At 45.0% G+C, this 24719-nt stretch overlaps 1 protein-coding gene across 3 annotated transcripts in view; it reads left to right on the forward strand.

Annotated features, from left to right (window-relative positions):
* Window positions 1–24719, forward strand: part of ZBTB16 (zinc finger and BTB domain containing 16) — a 189346-nt gene that overhangs the window by 73897 nt on the left and 90730 nt on the right. For all 3 annotated transcript variants that reach the window (XM_081889838.1, XM_081889839.1, XM_081889837.1), the window contains exon 3: window positions 8022–8119. In XM_081889838.1, the coding sequence (XP_081745964.1) occupies window positions 8022–8119 (98 nt within the window). The remainder of the gene's footprint in view (window positions 1–8021; window positions 8120–24719) is intronic.

Below are 24719 nucleotides of genomic sequence, written 5' to 3' on the forward strand. Positions count from 1 at the left end.
TACTATTTCTGGGTTAGCAGAGTCTGCAACCTGAAGCGTATGTAACCTGAGGTTCCACTGTATCTATAAACCCTCTTCATTAATGTCTGGAATTTCAGGTATTTCGGGAGTATTCCCAGTGATCCCCCCCCCCATTTTAAGAGGGGCATTATATAGTAGTAGTATTTTTATTTGGAATTTAAGAAGGAACAAAGCTCACTGGAAGAGCATCTGGTTAGCATGCAGTTGGTTCCCAGGTTGAGTTTCTGACATCTCCAAGTCGGACTGGGATTGTTTCCAGCCAGAAACCCAGGAGAGCTACTCCAGAATTTGTCAATCTCTGTTTTCTTTTTTAACGTAGGAACATGAGAATCTGACTTATACTGCGTCAGACCATCTGTCCCTCTAAGCTCTGGATTGTCCACACTGGCATCAATTTGGTACAGTTTCAGACAGGGGACATCCCCATCCCTATTTGGAGAATCTGCCAGGGATGGAACTTTCTGCAGGCAAAGCAGGTGTCCCACCACCAGCGACCCTCTTGTGTAATTCTAGAACTCCGGGTCACTCAATGAAATGTATTGGTGGTTGCTTCAGAAATAGACAGGTCTCCCACCCACTGAAAAATGTGTACAAAAGTGAGTGTATTAGGTGAAAATGTACCCCCAGAATAATTGAAGGTGGAAGTTTCTTCCATTTCTAAAGAAGTCCATGGAAGTTAGATTCCCACGCCTGCTGGATAGCTCAGTTCGTTAGAGTGTGGTGCTGATAACGCCGAGGTTACGGGTTCGATCCCCAAAAGGGACCTCTGCAAATTCCTGCATTGTAGGGAATTGGACTAGATGATCCTCAGGGTCCCTTCTGACTATGGTTATAGGAGATATATGAGAAGTCTGCCTTGGGGTGGTGGCATATGCCATTGGGGAGTGAAAAATGTGTGTTGATTTTCAGTCCTGCTTGCGGGTTTCCAGGAGGTTAGCCACTCCATGTGGGAAGCCTCTGTAGGCCCGACCTAGCCAGGCTGCCCTTATGTTCAATGTCCCTCCGTCCTGGGTTAACAACTGCTGCCGCAGCAGCGCCCAAGTAGCAGCAGTTGCTCTGGCTTGGCTGGAACAAAGGCCCGAGTGAGCAGTGTGGCCTTGTGTGTGAGCCTTTCTCCTCTCCGGCCCCCCTGCTGTTCCTGTGTGCGGGTGGATTCGGCCTGCGTTGACAAATGCCCGCACACACCCTTTGTACACACACAAACATAAAATTCTCCCCGAGTGGTGCCGAATCACTTGCCACCAATCCCCTTTGCCTTTTCACACAAAGCACCCCATTGGGAAAACTCATAATTTTTACACCACACAGTCCTGACTGGTCAGTGCTGGAATTACGGTCTCTTTGAAGTGCTGCTTTTTTTGTGCAGGAGATTTTACAGGCCTTTTTAATTACCTACTGCTTGCGAGAGGCCCCCTGCTTTCCAGTCCAGCGTCTGATTGTTTGTTCTTTCCAGTGGCCTTTGCGGAAGGCAGGAGTACAGCAATTCTCTCCCCCCACAAACTCCGGTCTTCCTCAATAGTTTAAAAAGGGGTGGGGACGAAGCCCTTGTCAATTCTGCTTCAAGCTTGCTGTTCAGAGATAACTTCTCTCGTGAGTAGGTCATCTTTGCAAGCCACCATCTATGATTGGGGCTCTGGCTTACTTAAATATTCCCAGAGTTGGAGTAAAGTCCATCCAGTTTCTTGAAGCCAACTGCCCACCACAAATTCGTTGGTATTGGCTCCGCAGGAAGAGTGAGGAAAGACGAACTTTCATGAGTACCACTGTCCAATTTTTAGCTGCTTGAAGGATTAGGTTCCTGGGTTGTTCCTAGTCCAGGTTTGTCACCTTGGCAAACAAGGCCTATGGTATTGGCACTGTATCTTGGCAGCTGGTTTCTGTTGTCTCAGGTAGAAGACTTTCCCAGCCCTTCTACCTGTGAGAAGAGATTCTAGGGTTCATACCTGAGACCCTCTGCATACAATTGGCACCTGCATAGAAAAAGGATGTATCACTGATGTATTCAACTGTAGGCATTGCCTCCCGCTTCGCAATCATATTTCAGGTGGAACCAAGGCTGTGGGTTGTTGTTGTTACTGTTATTTAGTTGTTTAGTCGTGTCCAGTTCTTCATGAACCCATGGACCACAGCACGCCAGGCACTCCTGTCATCTACTGCCTCCTGCAGTTTGGTCCGAGAACACTGCCCAACCATCTCATCCTCTGTCGCCCCCTTCTCCTTGTGCCCTCAATCTTTCCCAGCATCAGGGTCTTTTCCAGGGAATCTTCTCTTCTCAGGAGGTGGCCACAGTATTGGAGCCTAAGCTTCAGGATCTGTCCTTCCAGTGAGCACTCAGGGCTGATTTCCTTCAGAATGGAGAGGTTTGATCTTCTTGTGATATATAAAATGTTACAGTAGAATGGATAATAATTAATATAATTACTGCTTCTTCTCCCCTCCCCTCTGCCCCTGTGGTGGCAGTTGAGGGAAGGTAGAGGCCACTCTGGGAGGTGGTTGGTGACAGTATTCAGAACCTGAATGAAGACCACTTAGCTCACATGACTTGGCTCTTTTTTTCAGTGGACTCTCTGAATGGTTTGATAAGTCAGTAACTGTTTTCTAGCATGGCCCCCTTGACCCAGGATATGCTCAGCTGTGTGCAGTCTTGTCCCATGCGATCACATTCACAAAACCAGCATGCCAAAATTCAGTAGAAGCCTCAACCCTCTTCAGTTACCATATGGCCTTATGCTGAGTCAGACCATTGGTCCACCTAGCTCAGTATTGTCTACACTGACTGGCAGCAGCAGGACCCACCCCCCAGCTGTACCTAGAGATGATGCCAGTTGAACCCAGCACCCCCTGCATGCAAAGGTTGACTTTGATATGAAGGTTTATAAGAAGGTATTTAAGTTGGAGTCTTCAATGGCTAGTAGTATTATTCCTACTAAATGAAGATCATGGCCACTGGGCCCATCACCTCCTGGCAAATAGAAGGGGAAGAAATGGAGGCAGTGAGAGATTTTATTTTCTTGGGCTCCATGATCACTGCAGATGGTGACAGCAGTCACAAAATTAAAAGACGCCTGCTCCTTGGGAGAAAAGCGATGGCAAACCTAGACAGCATCTTAAAAAGCAAAGACATCACCTTGCCAACAAAGGTCCGTATAGTTAAAGCCATGGTTTTCCCAGTAGTGATGTATAGAAGTGAGAGCTGGACCATAAAAAAGGCTGATCGCCGAAGAATTGATGCTTTTGAATTATGGTGCTGGAGGAGACTCTTGAGAGTCCCATGGACTGCAAGAAGATCAAACCTATCCATTCTTAAGGAAATCAGCCCTGAGTGCTCACTGGAAGGACAGATCATGAAGCTGCAGCTCCAATACTTTGGCCACCTCATGAGAAGAGAAGACTCCCTGGAAAAGACCCTGATGCTGGGAAAGATGGAGGGCACAAGGAGAAGGGGATGACAGAGGATGAGATGGTTGGACAGTGTTCTCGAAGCCACAAACATGAGTCTGACCAAACTACGGGAGGCAGTGGAAGACAGGAGTGCCTGGCGTGCTCTGGTCCATGGGATCACGAAGAGTCGGACACGACTAAACGACTAAACAACAACAACAAGTATTACTCCTAGAGCTTTGCTTGATAAATATACATGTATGACGGGCTTGATAAAAACATACCTTTCTGACTCTCCCCCTTTAAGATTGGGACATGTGCAAGCCATAGCAATCTGCTGTGCTGTTAGGAAAAAGACTCCCAAATTTCCAACTGCTAGAACAATGGAAGGCACAGCTTGCAGATGGGTGGCTTGCTAGTTTGGGGCTGATTTATTTGTGTCAGCCTGTTCAGCACCCGTCCAGCAGAATTGTCTTCACCTGTGCATTCGCATTAACCTGCGGCACAAACCTCCCCAGGAGGATCACTTGCGTTCTCTTGGAGCAGAAGGAGATTTCCACGGTGTGTGTCTCCCTCCATAATCCCTTCTGCACCACATTGTGGCTTTACTTTGCTTAGAGGGACATTTATTTACTTATTCAGGATGCACAAGAGATTAGGAATTTATGATGTCAGTCAGATGTCGAATATTAAAAAGTGCAGATCATTTTTCTGGACTGTGCCGTTTTGGGAGTATATAATTGGGAATCAATACCCACATACTTTGAATGTGTTTTCATGGGTCTCTCTCCCCCCCCCTCCATTCCTTCTTTCTTAAAAGCACAACTTTAGTGAAAATGGTCGACTTGTCTATTGATCTTTCTCTTTCAGATCTTAACAGTGTGGATGGCTATAATACCTTGCTTACATCTGCAAGGGTTTTCCTTTTTTTTCTTATGTGTGTGGCAATAAAATAGCCTTAATCCACTGAGCATAAATAGAACATTTCAATCATATTTTGCTACCAGGAGCCTGAGAGATAAAGTGCTTTAAAGACCTTGCTGAAAGAGACTGTATGAGATTGGCTACGATAACATCATGCTATAAGCAGGTTCCAAATGGAAAACTTTTGTTCCTGCTGAAATTTGTTGATAGAGATATTTCAAATAAATGACTTGCCAAAAGCCAAAGCACTGTTATTTTTTTAAAAACAAAACAAAACAAAGACTCGGTTATGTAACCAATGGAAGGGTTGGGACACTGAGTTTGATTGCCATGTAGAACTGCAGATGAGCTGTTGGGTGTAGTAAGATTAATGCGTTCTTTTGTCATTTCTGACACCCTGTTCAAATGCCTTGCTTGGGGCAGTGGGAAGGAGCAGGGAAGAGGAGCCTGCAAACACTCTACTGGGATTGTGGTTCTCTTCAAACACATGTGTTTCCTTCGGTATGGAAAGGGGCTCTTCAGAACAGCACATTTGGCCCTTGTGGGCTGTCATGCGGCTCTGAAAAAGGTGGCGCGATGCCATGTCTTCTCCAAAATGATATGCTTACGCCTAGTCCCAGTGTAAGAAGGCAGCGATTTCTGTCTACCCTGACTTTGTTGCAATCAGCGCTGTTTCCGTTCCACCACTGTTTGGCTTCCACAAAAGACTGCATTATTTGTCTCACTATCCATCATGCTTAAAACAAAAATAATTAATTACAGGCAACGCCCCGTTTGTGTGGGGGTTGCGTTTCGGGTCATTGTGCACTTATGTGTAATGGTGTGAAATCAGAATCCATTGGAAAAGCCTGCAAACACCCTATTCTGCCCCAGCTCCATCCCTGTTCCACCCTTTTAGTGATGTTTCGGTGACGTCTTTATGAAGCTTCTTGGTCATTTCCAGGTTTGGTCCTGTGTGTGTGTGTGCAATCACGCACATATTGGTCGCAGCTAAAATGGGAGTTGCCTGTGTGTAATTAATTTCAATGGAAGGGAAACATCAGAAACAATGCAGAAAATAATGTATTTATTTATGGAAGATTTTCAAACTCAACAAGATGAATATGACTACTGCTCATATTTCCTTGTGTGATTTCCATTCCTGACTTCAGACGACCATGCAAATTGTGGCAATTTCTGCTGCTATTCCCATTTCTGATGGAATTCTCTACCTGGTATCCAGCCAAAATGGGGCACAGGGGCTCAAAAGTGAGGTAGTTTAGATCCTCGGTCCTGTATACCTGAAGGAGCATCTCCACCCCCATTCGTTCACCCTGGACACTGAGATCCAGCGCCGAGGGCCTTCTGGCAGTTCCCTCATTGCAAGAAGTGAGGTTACAGGGAACCAGACAGAGGGCCTTCTCGGTAGTGGCGCCTGCCCTGTGAAATGCCCTCCCATCAGATGTGAAGGAAATAAGCAGCTATCCTATCTTTAAAAGACATCTGAAGGCAGCCCTGTTTAGGGAAGATTTTAATATTTAATACTGTATTGTTTTAACACTCGATGGGAGCTGCCCAGAGTGGCTAGGGAAACTCAGCCAGATGGGTGGGGTATAAATAAATTGTTGTTGTTGTTGTTGTTGTTGTTGTTGTTGTTATTATCCTCTTGCATATGTCCAGCAGTGTTGGTGATTCATAGTATTTACTTTTTAAAGCTTTTTAACTGCAAGCTGTGGCAGCCAGTAGCACTGGAGGTCTTCCTTGCACCCAGAGGTCTCTGGCCTGCCAAAGTAGGGGAAAACCAAGAGCAGGCTTCCATTCTCTCCCTCTCCCTGGGGCACTCTTGGAATCACACTGCATCATGGCCGCTGGAAGGCACCACCATTGCCACTGGAAGTAGCAAGTATAAGTGCAAATAAGTGGGAGCGAGGGAAATTAAATGAGGCACTTACATGGCCACCAAAGGGAGGGTGCAAAAAAGTTGCAGAAAACTTTTTGGAGATGGACAACTGTGTCTCCTAGTTTTGCCACCTGTGAACAGAGGGGCAAATTTTGCAGGTGGGTATGAGGGCATTTCAGCTGAGGGCTGCTTAAACCTGAGCATTTTAGCAATTAATTTGCACACCTATTGGCAGTGGATGGGCCATCAAGGAGCTTCAACCTGTTTGATTGTTTTATATGCAGAAGACCGATCAATCCATTTCAGGGTCAAAACCATCTTGGCTTGAAGTGGTTAATCCCCCCGGTGCAAAAATGTGGGATCAGGTTGTGCCTCCCATTATATTCTGCACTATGCAACTAAACTTGTTCAGTCTTCCTTTCATTGCTACATGCTGCAAAGCACATTTACATGTGGGGGGAAAACCTGTGTGGGACTTCTAGTGCAGGGCTGAGGAACCCCAGACCTGGTGACCTCCCAAATCTGCCCTTGGGACTCTCTCTAGACCACACCCCCTATCTAAACCACACCCCTCACCTGCTTTGCTTTGTACCCCCATTGAGTGTCTGGGATGTGCCCCTAGGCAGCTGCTTTTCTCATAGTTCATGCCCCTTTGAGCCTGTTTGGGGAAGGGATTTGATTGACAGGGGGTGATACTCCATACAGTCTGTAGCTTAGCTGTGATTGGGTGGCTGTTTGCTCCATGTGTCTTTGTCATAGGGATGTAGACGAATTTCAGTGATGGGAATTTAAAACCGATAGAAGTTGGGCAACTATTTCCTCCTTTGTCTTCTTGGGATCAACCCTGCTACTGCCCCCATCTTGACATATATAGCTCAGCCCGCTAAATATCATTTGAGCCGCGAAACCAATGGCTCAAGAACTTCACCAGTTCACTCTTTGATGAGCAGCTGTTTTATAAAAGAGACAGTTCACCCTCCCAACCAGAAAGGCCATGGATGGGTGCCTTTCATCACCTGTCTTGGGAAGTGTCTAGATTCACAGCCCTGGGTTAGGAGTAGAGATGGAAGCAGGAAAATAAATCTCCCAGGATGTTGATTAAGTACCTTTTCCTCTGCACCCCCACCCTCCCCGCTTCCAATCATTCTGTTGGCATTTCTGCCCTTCCTTAACTCATATATTGCTGTTTCTTCTCACCAGTTGTTTCCACAATTTTTTTTTAATAAATGTAAAAAGCACTTTATGACTCCTCTTCTCAGCAGCCCCTACTAGCCACCATGAGTGGTGGTCCATCAGTAGATTGAGGGTGGTGGGGTAGGGTGGAAACATGTTTAAAATTATAGCATCAACCTGTCTGTGGCTATTCCATTCCGGTCATTAAAAGCACCCATTATGCAGTTGCAGAACTGAGGCTGGGTTGAGCAAGGCTACAACAAAAACCCACCTATCACACGTCACATCAGCCCAGGTGTATGAGAGATGGGTTTTTTGTTGTCTGTGAGCATGCTCACATCTTTTAGAACCTTATTTGGTTGTATGTATAAATACTTCAGGAGAAGTCTTGAATACTTTTTTTTTTTTTACAACAAGCCTATGCGGTTGTTTAAAAATTCCCCTGCTTAACCCTCCCAGTTAAATATAATATATTTCCTGTGATTCTTAACTGATGAGAATCTGTCAGTAACAGTAGCTTTTGTGAAACATCCCCATGGGTTAAGGGCTGGTGTTTAAAAATAAATTCTTTCCACTCCGGCACTCAAAATCTCTGAGCATACCAAGAGGACTCACTTTCCACCCATATTTTGCCTTTCTGTAGGAAACTGCACAGTGGGATGAAGACTTATGGGTGTGAATTGTGCGGGAAAAGATTCCTTGACAGCCTGCGGCTCCGGATGCACTTATTGGCTCATTCAGGTAAGTTTGGAAAAATGGGGGGGGGGCATTCCTTCCCCCCATCCACTTTCCAGGTTAATAGTATTTTAGCTTAATCATGATTGGAATATGCTGAAACTCTATCGTCATCATTCCCATCATATTGAGTGTAGAGCGTACATGAAGATAAACACTTAGGACCAAAACAGATGTCAATGCATTTCATGTTCTGTCACCCCCTCCTTATAAATAGTGACTGGTGTGTGTGTATGAGGCAGGACTTGTTCCAAAAGAGAGAGAAAGTTGGGAGAAATGTGTATTTTAAAATTGGTTGCAAGCCTCTCAGTTTCCCATATCCCTTCATCATGGAGAACATTTGTTGTTTGTTGTTGTTTAGTCATTTAGTCATGTCCGACTCTTCGTGACCCCATGGAGCACACCAGGCACTTCTGTCTTCCACTGCCTCCCAAAGTTTGGTCAAACTCATGCTGGCAGCTTCGAGAACACTGTCCAACCATCTCATCCTCTGTCATCCCCTTCTCCTTGTGCCCTCCATCTTTCCCAACATCAGGGTCTTTTCCAGGGAGTCTTCTCTTCTCACGAGGTGGCCAAAGTATTGGAGCCTCAGCTTCAGGATCTGTCCTTCCAGTGAGCACTCTATGTTCCATGGAGAACATAGAATGAATCAAATCACAGGTGTGTGTAGAACAAGGTTTTCCAAAGCCACCAAATTGAGCTGTTTGCTTACAGTTGGCCCTCTTTGCTGTTAACCTGTGACCCAGCTTGTTCCCTTTTCATCCCTGTGAAATATTGCTCTGGTCTGCCTGTTGAGGATGCTTGTGTGATAACAGAATGCTCACATACCTGGTCACCAGCCTGAGTTAGGTCTCAGCTTGTAAGAACAGAACAGCTTTTCTTATTTTGCATGGATTATTTTGTGTCTGCAGCTTGCTGTGTGGGCTTCTGGGGGTGAAGAGTGTGAGGTGGCGAGGTTATGGAGATAACACTATAGAATCACAGAATTGTACAGTTGGAAGGTACCCCAAGTCCTATCCTCTGCAGTACAAGAATCACAGCTGAAGAATCCCAAACAGCTGGCCATCTAATCTCTATTTAAAAACCTCCAGTGAAAGAGAGTCCACCAGCCTCTTAGGTAGTCTGTTGCCCTGCAAAGCAGCAATCACCACCAGGAAGTTCTTCCTAATGTTTAGTCAGAATACATTGGTTCAGATCCTACCTTCAGGAGCAGCAGAAAACAGCTCCATCTTCAAAGTGACAAGCCCTTCAGATATTTCAAAATGGCTATCATATCACCCCCATTAAGCACTCGGGTGGCATGGTAAGTTAGGCCAGTATTATTATTATTATTATTATTATTATTATTATTATTATTAAAAATAGTTTTGCAGTTTAAAAATTTACAATCAATTATCCAACAACCAACATAAAAACAAGATTCCAAAGAATCTCCTGTACTTTCCTCCTCCCCTTTGTGGGTCTGTTTGTTAACCATTTCCTGCTACATCTTTTATAATAATCCAAATCTTTTTCATCTCCATTATATCCAAAATTCAACTACAAGTGTTATTCCAATCCTACTAATGATTGTAGCTGTTTATGATGGTTTTTAAGATAAATTATGTAATTTTGGCCTTCCTGATCTCTGACTCTTCCGGTCATTTTTGCCGTTTTGGCATAGTCCATCAACTTAATCTGCCATTCTTCTCTGGCAGGGACTTTGTCTTCTTTCCATCTCTGGGCCATTAACATCCAGGCAGCTATGGTCACATACATAAATAATCTTTTCTGCTCTGTTGGGATTTTGGCACTTGTAAGTTAGGCCAGTATTATCCCTGTATTGCAAAGACAGGCTTGGTCAAGAGAAAAATGGCAAAGCTTGCTCATGGCCAGCACAAAATTTAACCAACAGCTTTCTAGTCCATAGTGTGGTCTTGTGCCCACTTGACAACAGGCTACCAAATAGTGGTAGCCATTGTGCTAGGACAAAGGACTGTTGGATGCACAGAAGTTCAACTCCTTGGCCTCTAGAAGCTGTGGCCTCCCTCCCTCCTGAGAGTTCTCCATACACCAGAAACATACTTCTAAAGATTGCCATTGGAGTTAGGGACAGTGCTGGTTTAAATGCATACCAATTCAGACCATGAGCCACGCTTCAGACTTTGCCCTGTTGAAAAGTACAAACTACAATTTCTCAATGATTTCCCAGCCATTAAAGCCAATTGGTTACACTTTGTCAGAGGTCCTCAGAGCCAGGTCTTGTCGTTCTGAATGGTTTTCTTTGGCTCCTTGATACTGCAGGTGCTTAAGCACAGCCCTGGAGCGGCAGACTTTGAATCCCAAGTGGCTGATTACTATTCCATCCTTCCAGGATGGACAGACATGGCTCCCCCTATTTCGCTCGTCTTTGTCTCCACCAATACGTTCTGCATTTCTGTGTATGTGTTGCGAAAGCTGCATTCTCCAAGCAACCACTGGAGTTGCATTAGTAAAACTGTTGCAGAATTAGGCACTCGCTTCCTGTAATGAATCTCACGATTGGGCTCAAATTATGCAGCCTCCTTAATTAAATGGCTATCAAGGGGCTGGAATGCTAAGTGGGAGGCTTGGGACCCTGAAAGTTAATTCTGAAACTTACTTGCAGGAGGAACTCGGTGTGCAACCATCCCATATACTCAGTTCTCTGAATGGTGCTCCTTATGTAGCTCATGTGTCCCAAGCTTTGCAGAAGGGGGGGTGGTATTTAAGCAAGAGAACTGTAGTGGCAGCAGGACCGCCCAATCAGGACAGAGCATGCTCAGTGACGGCAGCATACCACCTTGACTATTGTGGCTGGTTGGCTGGGAGTCTCTCTCATATGATTTTGATGGTGTGGTGATTGTGGGGCTCAAAGGTTTGGACCCTTTCCTGAATGGACTCACCTCCTCACACATAAAGGCACAGAGCCTTTGTGCAGAGAGAGAGAGAAATCTGCCAGATTCTGTTTCTCTCAGTTTTTCATTTTTTTCTAATCTTAGAATCAGCATTTCACATTCCTGCATCCATTAGGCATTCTTCTGTTAACATAAAAAAAATTCATCGTGAAAATTCATCATCATCTTGATTCTAACCCCATCCCCCAAGTTTTTGCATGCAGTTTTGACTAAGGTACTTTTTTGCATTTTCTCTCAAAACAATCAATTTCCATATACAAATGCATTTTTATGCCCCCTTTCTTCTAATACGTATACACATTTTTGCACATATTTGTTGGTTGGAAAACAGCATTGCAAAATTCGGAGAAGCATAGATTTCAAAGGATGGCTGTATTTTGGTTCTTGGTTCGAGATGCGCAGATTAGGTAAAAGGTAAAGGGACTCCTGACCATTAGGACAAGTCGTGGCTGACTCTGGGGTTGCAGCGCTCATCTCGCTTTATTGGCCGAGGGAGCCGCCGTACAGCTTCTGGGTCATGTGGCCAGCATGACTAAGCCGCTTCTGGCGAACCAGAGCAGCGCACGGAAATGCTGTTCACCTTCCCGCTGGAGCGGTACCTATTTATCTACTTGTACTTTCACGTGTTTTCGAACCGCTAGGTTGGCAGGAGGCAGATTAGATAGTTTCTCATTAAAATTCAGAAAGCTAACGACCCCCCTCCTGCCCACCACAAATTTGTTCCTCATCCCCGACTGCAGTTCATTCATTCACCATATTATTTTTGAGTCCTAGCTACACAGCTGTCCCAGGAGAAAGGGGAAGGTGAGCCCTCTGCATCTCTCCCCTGGCTCGCTTGCTTAGAAGAGATAGGTGAACAGGTGATAGCAGCAAGAGATGGCAGCAGAAGCAAGGCCTGGGGGCTCCAAGGACTGGCTGTGGACTCACTGCTGCAGTGTGGACCTTGGCGATTGCCCGGTTACGCTGATTCTTGACACTAGCCTTGGACACAGATAGGGCTCTCCTACCATGTCCCAGTTGTTAGCTTCTGGAGTATTTACAGTCTGGTCCTCACTGTAAGCATGGGAAGGAAGCAACAGTTGCAGGGTGTTCACAGAGATTTGCATGTATTTATTTAACAAAATTTAGATACTGCTTGCTGGAACAAAAGACCTCTGAGTGGCTCACAACAGACGGTCTAAAATCTTCCTTTAAAACACTAATTTAAAAGCAGGTTACATTTTGTAAAAAAAAACCCAACCCTTTAAATATAAAATAAAACCAGTAATTTTAAAACACTTTATAACTATTAAACTCCCATGTCAAAATTCTGTGCTAAAATTATATGCCTGGGTAGGCTTGATGGACCAAAAATGATTTCGGAAGGTGCTGAAAACAACTCAGTTGTTGATTGCCTTGCTGTCAAAGGGCAGAAGCTGAGCATGATGGGAAACTGCAGCCTTAGAACAGAGGAAGCAAGGGATATGCCTTGGTCCAATCTAGCTCTCTCTCCACTGAGAGGCAGTGGCTCTCCAGGGTTTCAGACAAATAATTTATTTGTACCCCGCCTATATGGCTGGGTCTTCCCAGCCACACTGGGCAGCTTCCAACAAAGATTAAAAATACATTAAAATGTTACACATTAAAAACTTTCCCAAACAGGGCTGCCTTCAGCTATCTTCTAAAAGTCAGATAGTTGTTTGTTTCCTTGACATCTGATGGGAGGGCGTTCCACAGGCTGGGCGCCACTACCGAGAAGGCCCTCTGCCTGGTTCCCAGTAACTTTGCTTCTCACAGTGAGGGAACCGCCAGAAGGCCCTCAGAGCTGGATCTCAGTGTCCAGGCAGAATGATGGGGGTGGAGATGCTCCTTCAGGTATACTGGGCCAAGGCCATTTAGGACTTTAAAGGTCAGCACCAACACTTTGAATTGTGATCAGAAACATACTGGAAGCCAGAGATTGAAACGAATTCTGTGTGCAAGGCAGTTGCTCTACCACTGAGGAAGATTTTTAATGGTGAGCTCATGGTATGGTGGCAGGCCAATTTTAGAAATATAGGAATATATTCCAAGGGAAGCTTCATCCCTCCAGCAGAGCTCCACATTTCCACCCAGCGAAAACTTCACTGTAGGTACAAAGAGAACTTTCAACCTACATTTGAGGGTGATAAGAGGGTGGGCAAAAGTATGTTCCTTCTTTCAGTTTTTCCTGGAGTCAGGTGGGTTAATTCTGACAGGTAACAAAATATGCAAGGGTTGCTGAAGCTCCATGTGTTCCCTGGGACATTTTTCGGAATGGGGGATGTCAGTTGCCACAATAAATTGGGGGGGGGGGTTCAGTTGTGTTGGGGAGAGGTTAATTGAGGGACATTTGACCTCCTGAAATTAAGCCCTACCTCTGAAAATAATCGGAATGTAGTTGTCCACTTTTATATCCTGTTTATAGGGCCAAAAAATTATGGAGAGGAAGTATATGGTTTCAGCACAAATGCAAATTTATCTATCTATCTATCTATCATCTATCTATCTATCATCTATCTATCTATCATCTATCTATCTATCTATATCTATCTATCTATCTATCTAATCTATCATCTAATCTATCTATCATCTATCTATCTATCTATCTATCTATCTATCTATCTATCTATCTATCATCTATCTATCTATCTATCATCTATATCTATCTATCTATCATCTATCTATCTATCATCTCTCTCTCTCTCTCTCTCTCTCTATCTATCTATCATCTATCTATCATCTCTATCTATCATCTATCTATCTATATCTATCTATCTATCATGTATCATCTGTCTATATCTATCTATCTATCATCTATCTATCTATCTATCATCTATCTATCTAATCTATCTATATCTATCATCTATCTATCTATCTATCTATCTATCTATCTATCTATCTATCTATCTATCATCTATCTATCATTTATCATCATCATTATCTATCTATCTATCTATCATCTATCATCTATCATCTATCTATCTATCTATCATCTATCATCTATCTATCTATCTATCTATCTATCTATCTATCTATCTATCATCTATCTATCTATCTATCTATCTATCTATCATCTATCATCTATCATCTATCTATCTATCTATCTATCTATCTATCATCTATCTATGTGAAACATTGCAAATTCACTGTTCATTGTAAATTCTTAAAGTGAGGTGCAGTGCAAATCACAAATATATCCAAACCGGTGAAACAATCCAAATAACTAGGTCTTTACCTGGTACTGAAACGGGCCGGGATGAGCGTCAGTGGCAGATATGCTTCAGGGATGGAGGGGTTTCCAGGGACAAGGTGCCACTGAACATAAGGCCCTTCCTTGCCTCACCTCAAATGTGCGCCTGCCAGTGGCAGAGTGTCAAGGAGGGACTGCCTGCACATTTTCAGCCAGCGAGGGGGTCTTGCTTCAGATATTTGACTCCCGGGATGTTTAGACCTTTATAGGTGAGCCCAATCACCTTGAAGTAAAGGTAAAGGTAAAGGGACCCCTGACCATTAGGTCCATTTGTGGCCGATTCTGGGGTTGCGGTGCTCATCTCGCTTTATTGGCCGAGGGAGCTGGCGTACAGCTTCCGGGTCATGTGGCCAGCATGACTAAGCCACTTCTGGAGAACCAGAGCAGCGCACGGAAATGCCATTTACCTTCCCGCTAGAGTGGTACCTATTTATCTACTTACACTTTGACGTGCTTTTGAACTGCTAGGTGGGCAGGAGCAGGGACTGAGCAACGGGAGCTCACCCTGTCACGGGGATTTGAACCGCGACCTTCTGATCAGCAAGTCCTAGGCTCTGTGGTTTAACCCACAACGCCACCCGCTTTCCCTCATCACCTTGAAACATGACCCCAAATCCAGCCTTTGAGTCCATGCAAGCAGCCGGCTGGCTAAATAGATCATGTTAGGAAACAAGCTATACAGAATTCATGTTTTGTGTTTGTGCGTGCATGCAAGAGAGAGTGGAGTGTGTGTGTGTGTGTGAATATTCTGTAACCACCGAATGCAAGGATTGCAAAACCAGGTTTGGCCAAACCTGCCGGCGATACCCCAGAGTCCGATCGCGCTGTCCAGCAGTGGGGACAGCACGGTGTCGGCCCATGTGGAGAGAGCGCTCTGCAGCCTCTCAGCTGTGTTTTCCCTTCCCCTCCCTCCCTCCCTCCCTCTCCTCTCTGGCGCACGCTGCCTCTGTTTGTTGTTGTCGTTTTGGCCCAGTGCCAGCAGCTGGCTGGCTGCCTGCCTGTTTTGCGGGTACAGTATGTACAGTGAGCGTCGAGCCAAGTTTGTCATCATGAAAGGTTTTTTTTTCCCCTTTCCTGCCTGCCTGGGTGGGAGGGAGGAGCTGCTCTGGTGCTCGAAAACAACCGCGTTAAATTCCAGGGCTGTTGTTTATGAAAGCTACCGGCACCCCCTTGGGCTGTTTTATTCCAACTTTCTCTGCCCCCACCCTCCTTTTTTTGCTCTCCCTCCATCCCCAGATAAGCTTACACTGATTTGACTGAATGAAGGCCTCCTCTTAACACTGGAACAACGGATTGTTTTTTAAAACCCGTTTCTTTCTCTCTCTTTCTCTCTCTCTCTCTCTCTCTCTCTCTCTCTCTCTCTCTCTCTCTCTCGGATAAATTCACAACTTGTTTAATTAGAAATTGACTCCCTAGGTGGACCAGCCAGCCCCCCTATCTGCTGTCTGTCCCATTTCCCACCCCTGCCTGCACTTAACATGTTTTGTAGTATTTGGCTACATCGTTGTAAAACCTCGGGCTTAATTGAAGTTAGAGCTGCGTGTGCGTGGCGTTTTTTAATTTCACTTTGGATGCGCGTTAACTAATCAAGTGTTTACGAGCGATACCTGATGATAGAGGGGGTTTTTATTTTAAAAAATCAATTAGCAAACAATAAACCCTCGCATTAAATAACAGGATTGATCAGGGCAGCCCCTGTTCCTGTGTGCCCTATGGAGGTCAGGGCTGCCGCGCTGCCATCAGAAATGTGTGCATCTTTGTATCGTGCAAAGATGAAATCCTTGCTCTGGACCTCTTCTCAATGCCCTCTGAGTCTCTGTCCACCAGAAATGCAGCCACCCACTAATGGACCAGCCCTAAAGAGAGAAGAGCTGATGAGATTCCTGGTGGGGCATATCCAGGTACAGTTGGGATTTGTCTCCCATATGAAACCCTGGAGGGCAGCTATAATACTGCAATACTGAGTTTGATGGACCAAGGACCTGACATGGTATATAAGGCATCTTCCTGTGCTCCTAAGAATGGCTCAGCTTTGACCAGGGTGGGTTTGATTGAAATCAAATTGATTGAAATCACGATTGAAATCACTAGTCAGTAAGACTTGATTTATTTATTTGCAGAAAGACTAATTCTTGCTGGTATAATCTTAATATTTACAACCAGAGGAAGGTTTCATTTTTGGAATAATAAATTTTCAGAGTGGTTTTTTTTTTACAGTTATATCAAAAATTACAAGATTTGGTTATACTATTATAAAATACATAGACCGATAATTATGAAATTATTGTGAGGTTTAATAAGTTAACTGTTTGTATTTGGATAACTTTTCTGCTGTACTTTATTGGGAGGAGAAAAATAATAATTTCCTTGATAACAGTTTAAACAATTTATTTAACTAAACAGGCATGTCCAACTCCCAAGAGACTGCGATCTACTCCCAGTATAAAAAAACTGGCAGTGGTCTACCCATTGTCATTGGAGGGAGGAGGAGCATGCGTGGGGTGGGTGGGTGGATTGCCCAGAGTTGTTAAGCTATTGGGGGGGGTGAGGATTGCACAGAGTTTTTAAACTTTCCCCTCTTAACGTTTTGTACTTGATAAGGATCCTGTGATCTACCAGGATCAGCCAGGGATCTACCAGTAGATTGCGATCTATTGGTTGGACATCCCTGAACTAAAACAATAACATTATAGCATATGTATCCATGTTTGTTAGCTGATGTGGTTAAACATTAAAAAAACCCCACACCTTAGACTGAGTTTTAGCACACATGAAAAACATAAAACAAATCCTTATTTCCTGATGAATCTCCTTTTGACTATAATGTAACTTAAATAGAAAACTATCTTTAGAAAGATTTTTTTCCTACAAAAGCATTTTATTCTAAAAATCCAATTTAAATTTTTAAAATCTGATTTATTTATTTTTTAAATTTAGATCATTGATTTTTATCCACCCTGGCTTTGACTAGGATTCTGGGTGTGCGACAGAGAGGCAACCTGATAGTTTTATTTGGGATAATGTGATGGTTTGGGTTCATCCCTAGGTTTCAGTCGTCATGGTTTTAGAGCCAAGAAATCTTCCCCAAATCAGATTGGCAGTGAATGTGATCTTAGCAACACAGTTTTGCAGAACTGGAAGGGGGGAAGTGGTTGGAGAAGGGAGGAAAAGGGGACAATAATGCAAAGAGGAAACAATATTTCTGCTAACACCCTCGTCTGATGGCTCCCCACCCTGATCCATCTAGGGAAACCTGACCACAGATCATTTGTCGAATTGGGAACCAGGAGGGTAAATCAGAAACACACTTCCAGATTATTTCTGAGTGAATCTTAGGAAAGCAGAAGAGATGGGGCAGTGCAGTGGCTAACCAGGTCCCTTGAAAGCAAGAGATCTCCACTGAGCTAAGAGCCCTTCCTAATCCTGCATCCTCTTCTTCCAGCAATTTCTCTAATCCATTCTTAAACCTTGTAGGTGCATAAGCAAAATCCCTACTGGGCCCCAGGTGTGGATTCTTCTATCTCCCTTTCGTTTCCCTTTCATCTTATGAGTGGGCTGGTGTAGCTTGCTGTTCAGAATGCTCTTGAGGGGTGTTTTCCACCCACTTCCATTTCCAGAGGATCAATCCCAAAGCAAATTCCTAAAAATGAAGAGGTATTTTTGGTGATGGCTCCCTGTCTATGCAATGCTCACCCCAGGGAGGCTCGCCTGGCAACAGCAGCCAGACTAATAGGTTCTCTTCTCCCAGGCATTTGAGTATTGTTTCTTTTCCTGCCAGCCGTTGATTATCCTCTCCCCCTTTTTGTTGATGATACCCATGTTAGGCAGTGGTGAGCTTGTTGTTATGTTTTGACTGCTTTGTTTTTTAATTATTTTGTTTTCCTCTGTTGCATTGTGCATTTGCTTACATTTGTAAGTTTGCTTGTAATGTTTGTGCAAAGCAGATAATGAGCTGAATAATATTTAGAAATAATAATAATGTCATTTTTGCATATGGTGCCTTTGTAAGGCCGATGAGCAGATAATCACAACATGGGCGCTACAAAGGCAGCAGTGTTGCGAAATGTTGTACCAAGTGGCATAAAGATCAACACTCACAGTGCCACTCTCCAATAAAACCACTCCATCATTGTCCTTTCTGTCTATAGTTTTGTGTGGGTGTGCTTTCTCATGGCAGTGTTTATAGCAACCATTGCATGCATGCTTGAAATAACTATAGGTATCCAAAACACACAAACCCTATTTGTTAACATAGGCATGGAACACGCGGGGCAGTGGCATATGGTAAAAATGGAATGTTCCTAAGGCACTGATAGGTAACTATAAACTCTGGATCCAACTCAGATTGGCCACACTTTCTGCCTCCTAACTCACCCGTGTGACCCTTTTGCTTTGGGCAGAAAGGAGCAGACTAGTGTGCTGGGATAAGGAACCCAAGATACCCATCTCTGCTCTGGTTCCTCAACAAGGGTTATTTTGACAATTGCAGAGATGGGTTGAGGACAGGTTTCAGGTGAATGAGAGTGGCAGCAATCCATGCTCCCTACAGATCTTTCCAACCTGGTCATATGCCCTCATCAATGTGGTGGGGCATTTCTGCTCCCAGTGAGCAGGGCTGCAAAGGCAAACTCTGAAGCTGGGTTGTACATTGATGACCCAAGTCTTGCCACCATGGGTGAGTTGCCATCAACGTCCCCCAAGATCTACAGATCTTATGCCATTTTGAAAGTGGAGGATGCTTTTTAACACCTCCCAAATTATGGTGATATAGGGCCATGAGTGTCCATGGCACCTGTTGATCTGATGACATAAGCAAATGGAGATGTCCCTCACCCTAGAAGGTCCTAGTCTCACCTTTTGGCTCATTCTGGGTCTGTTGTTGTTTATATGAACAATCAACTTCAAGCATCCTTTGCACCATGACTGCTGGAGCAATATACTGGGTGCAATTGAAATTTGGGGGTCCCGGGGGGGGGTCTGTCCTCATGTCACTCACTTCCCCTTTCTTCATAAGAGCCTTGAAAGGGAGAGGCTGCCTTCCTTTCCCTTCCCTCTGATGTCTATGTCTCCATGAAGGGAAGGTGAGGCAGTGCCGGCTATTCGACTTCAGCTGCTTGTGTGAATAGAGAAGTGTCCTGCTAGAGACAGATGGGTGGATTTGGCAGCCTGGTGCAGATGAGGCTGCTGAACAAGGGGTGGCAAAATGCACTGGATAACAAAAGAAGACCTAAATGGGGAGGGGGGGAGAGACAGCAACCGAACTGTTACCAGCAGCCCTCCTTACCCTGCTTATTTTGATGCAAGGCCTCAAATGCAACCCTATCTGACACCCCAAGTCTTGCTTTCCTCCAGTAATAATCAGGACCATCTTCTTGCTACCCAGTTGCAACCTTCTTGACCAAAGCCTGTGTGCTTCAGAAATGAGGAGAATTCATGGAGAAGGAGTTTATCGGCCTCCTTTCCTTCTCCACCCTCTTGCCTCTTGGTCTTCCTGGCACTGGACTCCGTACTTTCTCATTTTCCTGCTCCTGCACCTTGCACCCTTTTCACCTACAATATCCAGTGCCTTGCCTCTATGCTACTCTACTTCTCTTAGTCAAACAAGTTTCCCACATCATTCAAGAAATCTGCATGGTGTGTCAATATTCTTGTGCTTTCATTTCACCCCTAAGCAGTGAGGCTGATTATGAATATTCCATGGTACCCACTCAGCCCTCCTTTAACATGAGTCATTTGGCATTGGTCTCTCTCTCCCTCCCTTTCACTGTTGCCCTCAAAGACTTATTTTCAAGTAGTTCTAGGGACACCTTTAAAAATCAAGTATCTTTTCCTCTAGATCAGAGTGGCTAATCTGGGGCCCTCTAGGTGTTCACAGAATCACAGAACTGGAAGGCTCGCCTATTCCAATCCCCTGCAACGCAGAAATATTTCACCTAACATGGGGCTCGAATGCACAACCCTGAGCTTAATAGTCTGATGCTCTACCAGCTGAGCTATCCCAGTTGGCCTCCAGTTCCCAGCATCCTTGGCCAAGTGACCCCAAAGGGTTGCCTCCATTCAATGTCCGTCATGCTGAGAGCAGACCCACTGAAGCCAACAGGCATAGCTGACTTCGGTCCACTAATTCCAGCAGGTCTACTCGGAGTAAAAGTGAGTTGGATGTAACCCAAAGGAGCGGGCTTTTTAAAGAGCAAGAGGAAAAGGAAGTGCTCATGTTGTTCCAGAGTCTCTCTTAAAAAAACCCACTCTCTTCCTTTTCTCCCCTCCCTTTCTCGCCGCCTCGAGTTTTGGCCGCCATCCCGAATTTATTCCCAGAGTGATGTCATCGGCTTGCTGGCAGGGTCTGGATGTTCTGCCAGCATTCCAGAGAGTTTATGATCACTGGCAGATGCGGCTCCAAGAACACACTGTACCCAGAGCAGAAATTAATGCAGGCTTGAGTGCCGTCCAACCCAAGAGAAGGAGGGGGGAAGAGAGAAAGAAAACACAAACTGTTTAATGCTGTTTATAAATTATACACTTGCTGATGAAAAATACATTTCTTTCTCTCTCTCCCACCCCGCCTTCCTGCCTTTCAAACCACCCCCACCCCCCCAGCTTTCAGAGTTTAAGCTGACTAGAATAATATGGTTTTGCGTCTGAGCTCCTGTTCTGGCAAAGATCTTCGCTGCTGCTGATGCAGCCAGCCAGCATGTTTCCCTCCACTCCCGCCCCCCCCCCACCCCAGCAACCTTTACCTGATGAAATACATTTTATTTCTCAGCACTCCTGTCTGCCTGTCTCTCACTCTTGTTTCTAAAGCTCCCTTCCGTTCCGCTATTTACGGCGTTCTGATGAGAGGCCCCCTTCCCCCCCCAACCGTGCACCAAAGATGATGCCAAGAGACCCTTCTGAAAGCCAATAAGTCATGGATTATTTTTGTCCGGTGCCGTTGGCGGTTCTGCGAACTGTATGGGTTCTCCACCCTCTGGCCAGCCCTTCATGTTTTCATTTCATTTCATTTTTTAAAAAAAGCTGGTAGACCTCTGCACGAGATGGAGAACATTCTAAGAGTTCAGCGGAGGTCACTGTATTAGAAAACACCCCTCCATCCTTTTTTTGGGGGGTGGGGGGGTGGAGGCAATGGGACTTCAACCATGCTTGCAGCAAGCCGTCAGCTGAAGATCAGATGATGAGCTGATTTATTTATTCAGAACCTTTGCCCTCTCCTTTCCCCCTTTTGTTATTTTAATGTACGCAGTCCAAAAAAGCACACACACTATTGTTCCTCACCCCCCTCTTTTTTTCCTGCATGGCTTCTGTAGTTCCCCCTTCAACCCCCCCCCCCAACCCAACCCAACAAAAACCTGCTAATGTTTATCATTTGCCCAACAGGCTCGACAGATTTCTGCTTCCTCTCCTGCATCTCAGCTTTAAAGCCCCCTCGTTGCTAAGTAGCAGCCTCCCTGTACTGTAATGGCCTGATTGTGTATTCCGTTCAGCCCTGTATCTTATTTTTGTATGCAAGGCAAAGTGTTTTGATGGAGGACGATTGCAGAAGTGTCTGGAGGCTGTTTTGGAGTTTTATAGGCCGTACAGTACACTCTGTGCCTTCTGAAACGGAACACAGGCTGTTGGGTTTTTTGGAATGGGGTTTCTCGCCATCGCCCCCACCCCACCCCACCCCTTCCCAGCTCAGTCTGTTGGATAGAACATTACTTTAAGGGTGGGGGAGCAGCAATTATGTAATAACCTTACTTTCTCTCGTGTGTGTGTGTGTGTGTGTGTGTGTGTGTGTGGTTTGGGGGTTTGTTTGTTATTTTGCTGAACCAAAATGACACACGGACCCAAAATAGATGCTCCACTCTTTCCATCCTCAGCAGTGTTCCACAGATTCACAAGCATCTGACTGTACTCCTCATGGGAAGAATGGCCCGGGTGCCTTTGAGCCTGCCTCCCCTGTGCTTTCCACTCCAAAATGCTGATTTCCCACCCACCCCTTCTAAAATTCCCTTTAAAGAAGCTGCCCGTTGAGCGTGCACGCCTCGCGCTCTTGTTGTCTGAAGGAAATCAAGAGGCAGAATTGATGTCTTGGTGGCGCGCTGAGAAAGCTCTCAGCCGCCCCTCACTGTCTGCTCACGGAGAGGAGGGAGGGTGAGAGGCAGAAGCCATATTATCAGTGACACCTGAGCATTCATCTGTCTTGCGGCTATTAGCATAGGGCGGGATGCTCATTGCAGCCATGTGGATGGGCAGCAAGAAGCTGGTCCAGAGAAGAAGCGGGAGCCCTGGCTAACAATAGTCCGGTGGCAGCCATCTAGGCATTAGCAGCCGCCTCAGGGGAGTCAGGAAGGCTCAGAATCCAGTCAAACATCTGTTGTAACTCAGAAGACACCAAGTGATCACAGGATGCTATCTAAACTCTCCAGCTCCATTGCAGTGATGCCCTTCATACAGGCCTGCCATTCAAGGCTGTTGTGGGGATGCTTCTGTGCTTCCAGTAGCGAGGATGGGCCCTCTGGGCACCATTTAGAGTGGGTGGTTCATCTCTTCTGGCCACAACATGGATGGGGTTTGCAGAAGACCCTGGAATTGATGCCTGAAACCAGGACCTGCTAGATCAGTAGTAGACCATCAGGTCTCCCAGGCGGAGGGTCTCTGGTTCAGCTCCCAGGATGTGCCCTCCATGTCTTCCTCTGTTCCTAGAGTCTTTGTCCCCCTTGTCCAATGTGGATTTGGGGAGATGATGCCAATTACTTCTGCACCAGGATTGTAACAGTCTAGCTTGGTTTGTGTCACTGATCCTTCAGGAAGGGATTCACTTACACGGACGCTGGGAGTTGTCGGGGGCAGGCATTATATTCCTTTAACAGTCTGGCCCAGACCATTATCCTGTAGGTTTGAAAATGAAATAAGACCTCAGGTATGATGACATCACCCTGACAGTCATGCTCCGCTTAGACGTCTGTTGTTGAACTATATGTACATTCAAAACAAAAACTAAGACGCGCTTTTGATGAGTATATGTGTGATAGAATTAGTAGTAATCTGAGACATGCAAAACTGGGAAGGTCTCTGTGTGTGACATTTTATGCCATCTGCTTCTTTATGCAATATGATTTTAAGTATATATATATATATATATATATATATATATATATATATATATATGAAATCTGAGTGAAATTTGGGTGTGGAGGGGAGTGGGGTCTTTTTGGGGGGTGCAAGGAGCAGACACACACAGAGAGAAATCAAACCAGAGCAAACCCAGTGGCTTTTTGTGGGCAACAGAAGAAACCAAGGGACTGGGGTAGAGAACAGGCTAAATTTAAAATTGTAATTGGCTGACTTCCACAAGCTTGCGGGTGTTTTAATGACTCATAATAACTTCATTTAAAACCAGCTGAGCAGAAAATAGATTGGAGAGGAGCCTGAGGCCATTATGGATTTCTGTGGGGTTTTTTTCTTTCTCTCTCTCTCTCTCTCTCTCTCTCTCTCTCTCTCTCTCTCTCTCTCTTTTTGTCAAGAACAGTTTTCAGCAGCCAGCAAGGGCGCTTGGAAGACTTGGCTGTTTCCCTTTCCGAGCGTTGGTGGTCTGCCCAAGAGAGATTGTATAGAATCCAGCGTTTTGTGTTTTTTTAGACTGATTAAAAATAGATGCCTTGAGGTATTATTTTAGCATCAGTGTGTGGGGAGTGTTGTTGTGTGTGCGTGTTCTCCCCCCCTTCCCCTTTGCACTTTTGATGTGGTAAATGGAACATAAATAAAATTGTGGTTGGGTTTTTTTTAAAAAAATGACTGAATTAATTAGGTAGTAAAGTGACGGCAATGCATAAATTTGCTTTGCCACTTTTTTTACAAATCCATATTTGTCTCCCTCCTCCTTCTTTTCCTCTTGCTTCCCTCCCCCAATTTTCTCATCAGTTTTAACACTCACACTATACAAATATAGCCCACGTTTTATTTTAATTAATAGCACATGGCCCTCACTGGCTAGCAGGGGAAGGGAGTATCTGGTGCCTGTGAAATTTCTGAGGATTGCAACGTCAGAAAATATGCGAGTTATGAAACTGTGGTTGGAAAAGGGGATGCTGTTTGGAGTTGTTCTGGCCTGAACTCAACAGCAAAGGTTGATGCCAAGAACGTGACTGTTCATTTTCGTGGCGCTTTCGGTGTAAACAGGTTAAATATACGGGAGAGGGGAGTGTCTCTGGGTGTGTGCCTTTATCCCCTGATCAGTTTGGGTGGCGTGGTCTATGTTTTATGCTAACGGAATGGTCATTGTTATGATGAAAAACGGGATGCAAGAAGGAAAGTTTTGAAGGGCTTGTGTGTAAGTCCTATCTGTGCAACCAGGGACACATCCCAGCTCCTGAGGGGTCCCATCTACTGGGGAGGTCATGTTGCCCAGGTTCAGGCTGGAAGCAGCTCACCACTAGAGGTGGAATAATAATAATAAGTT

Source organism: Podarcis melisellensis (assembly GCF_964234715.1).
Source record: "Podarcis melisellensis genome assembly, chromosome: 15".
Lineage (NCBI taxonomy): Eukaryota > Metazoa > Chordata > Lepidosauria > Squamata > Lacertidae > Podarcis > Podarcis melisellensis.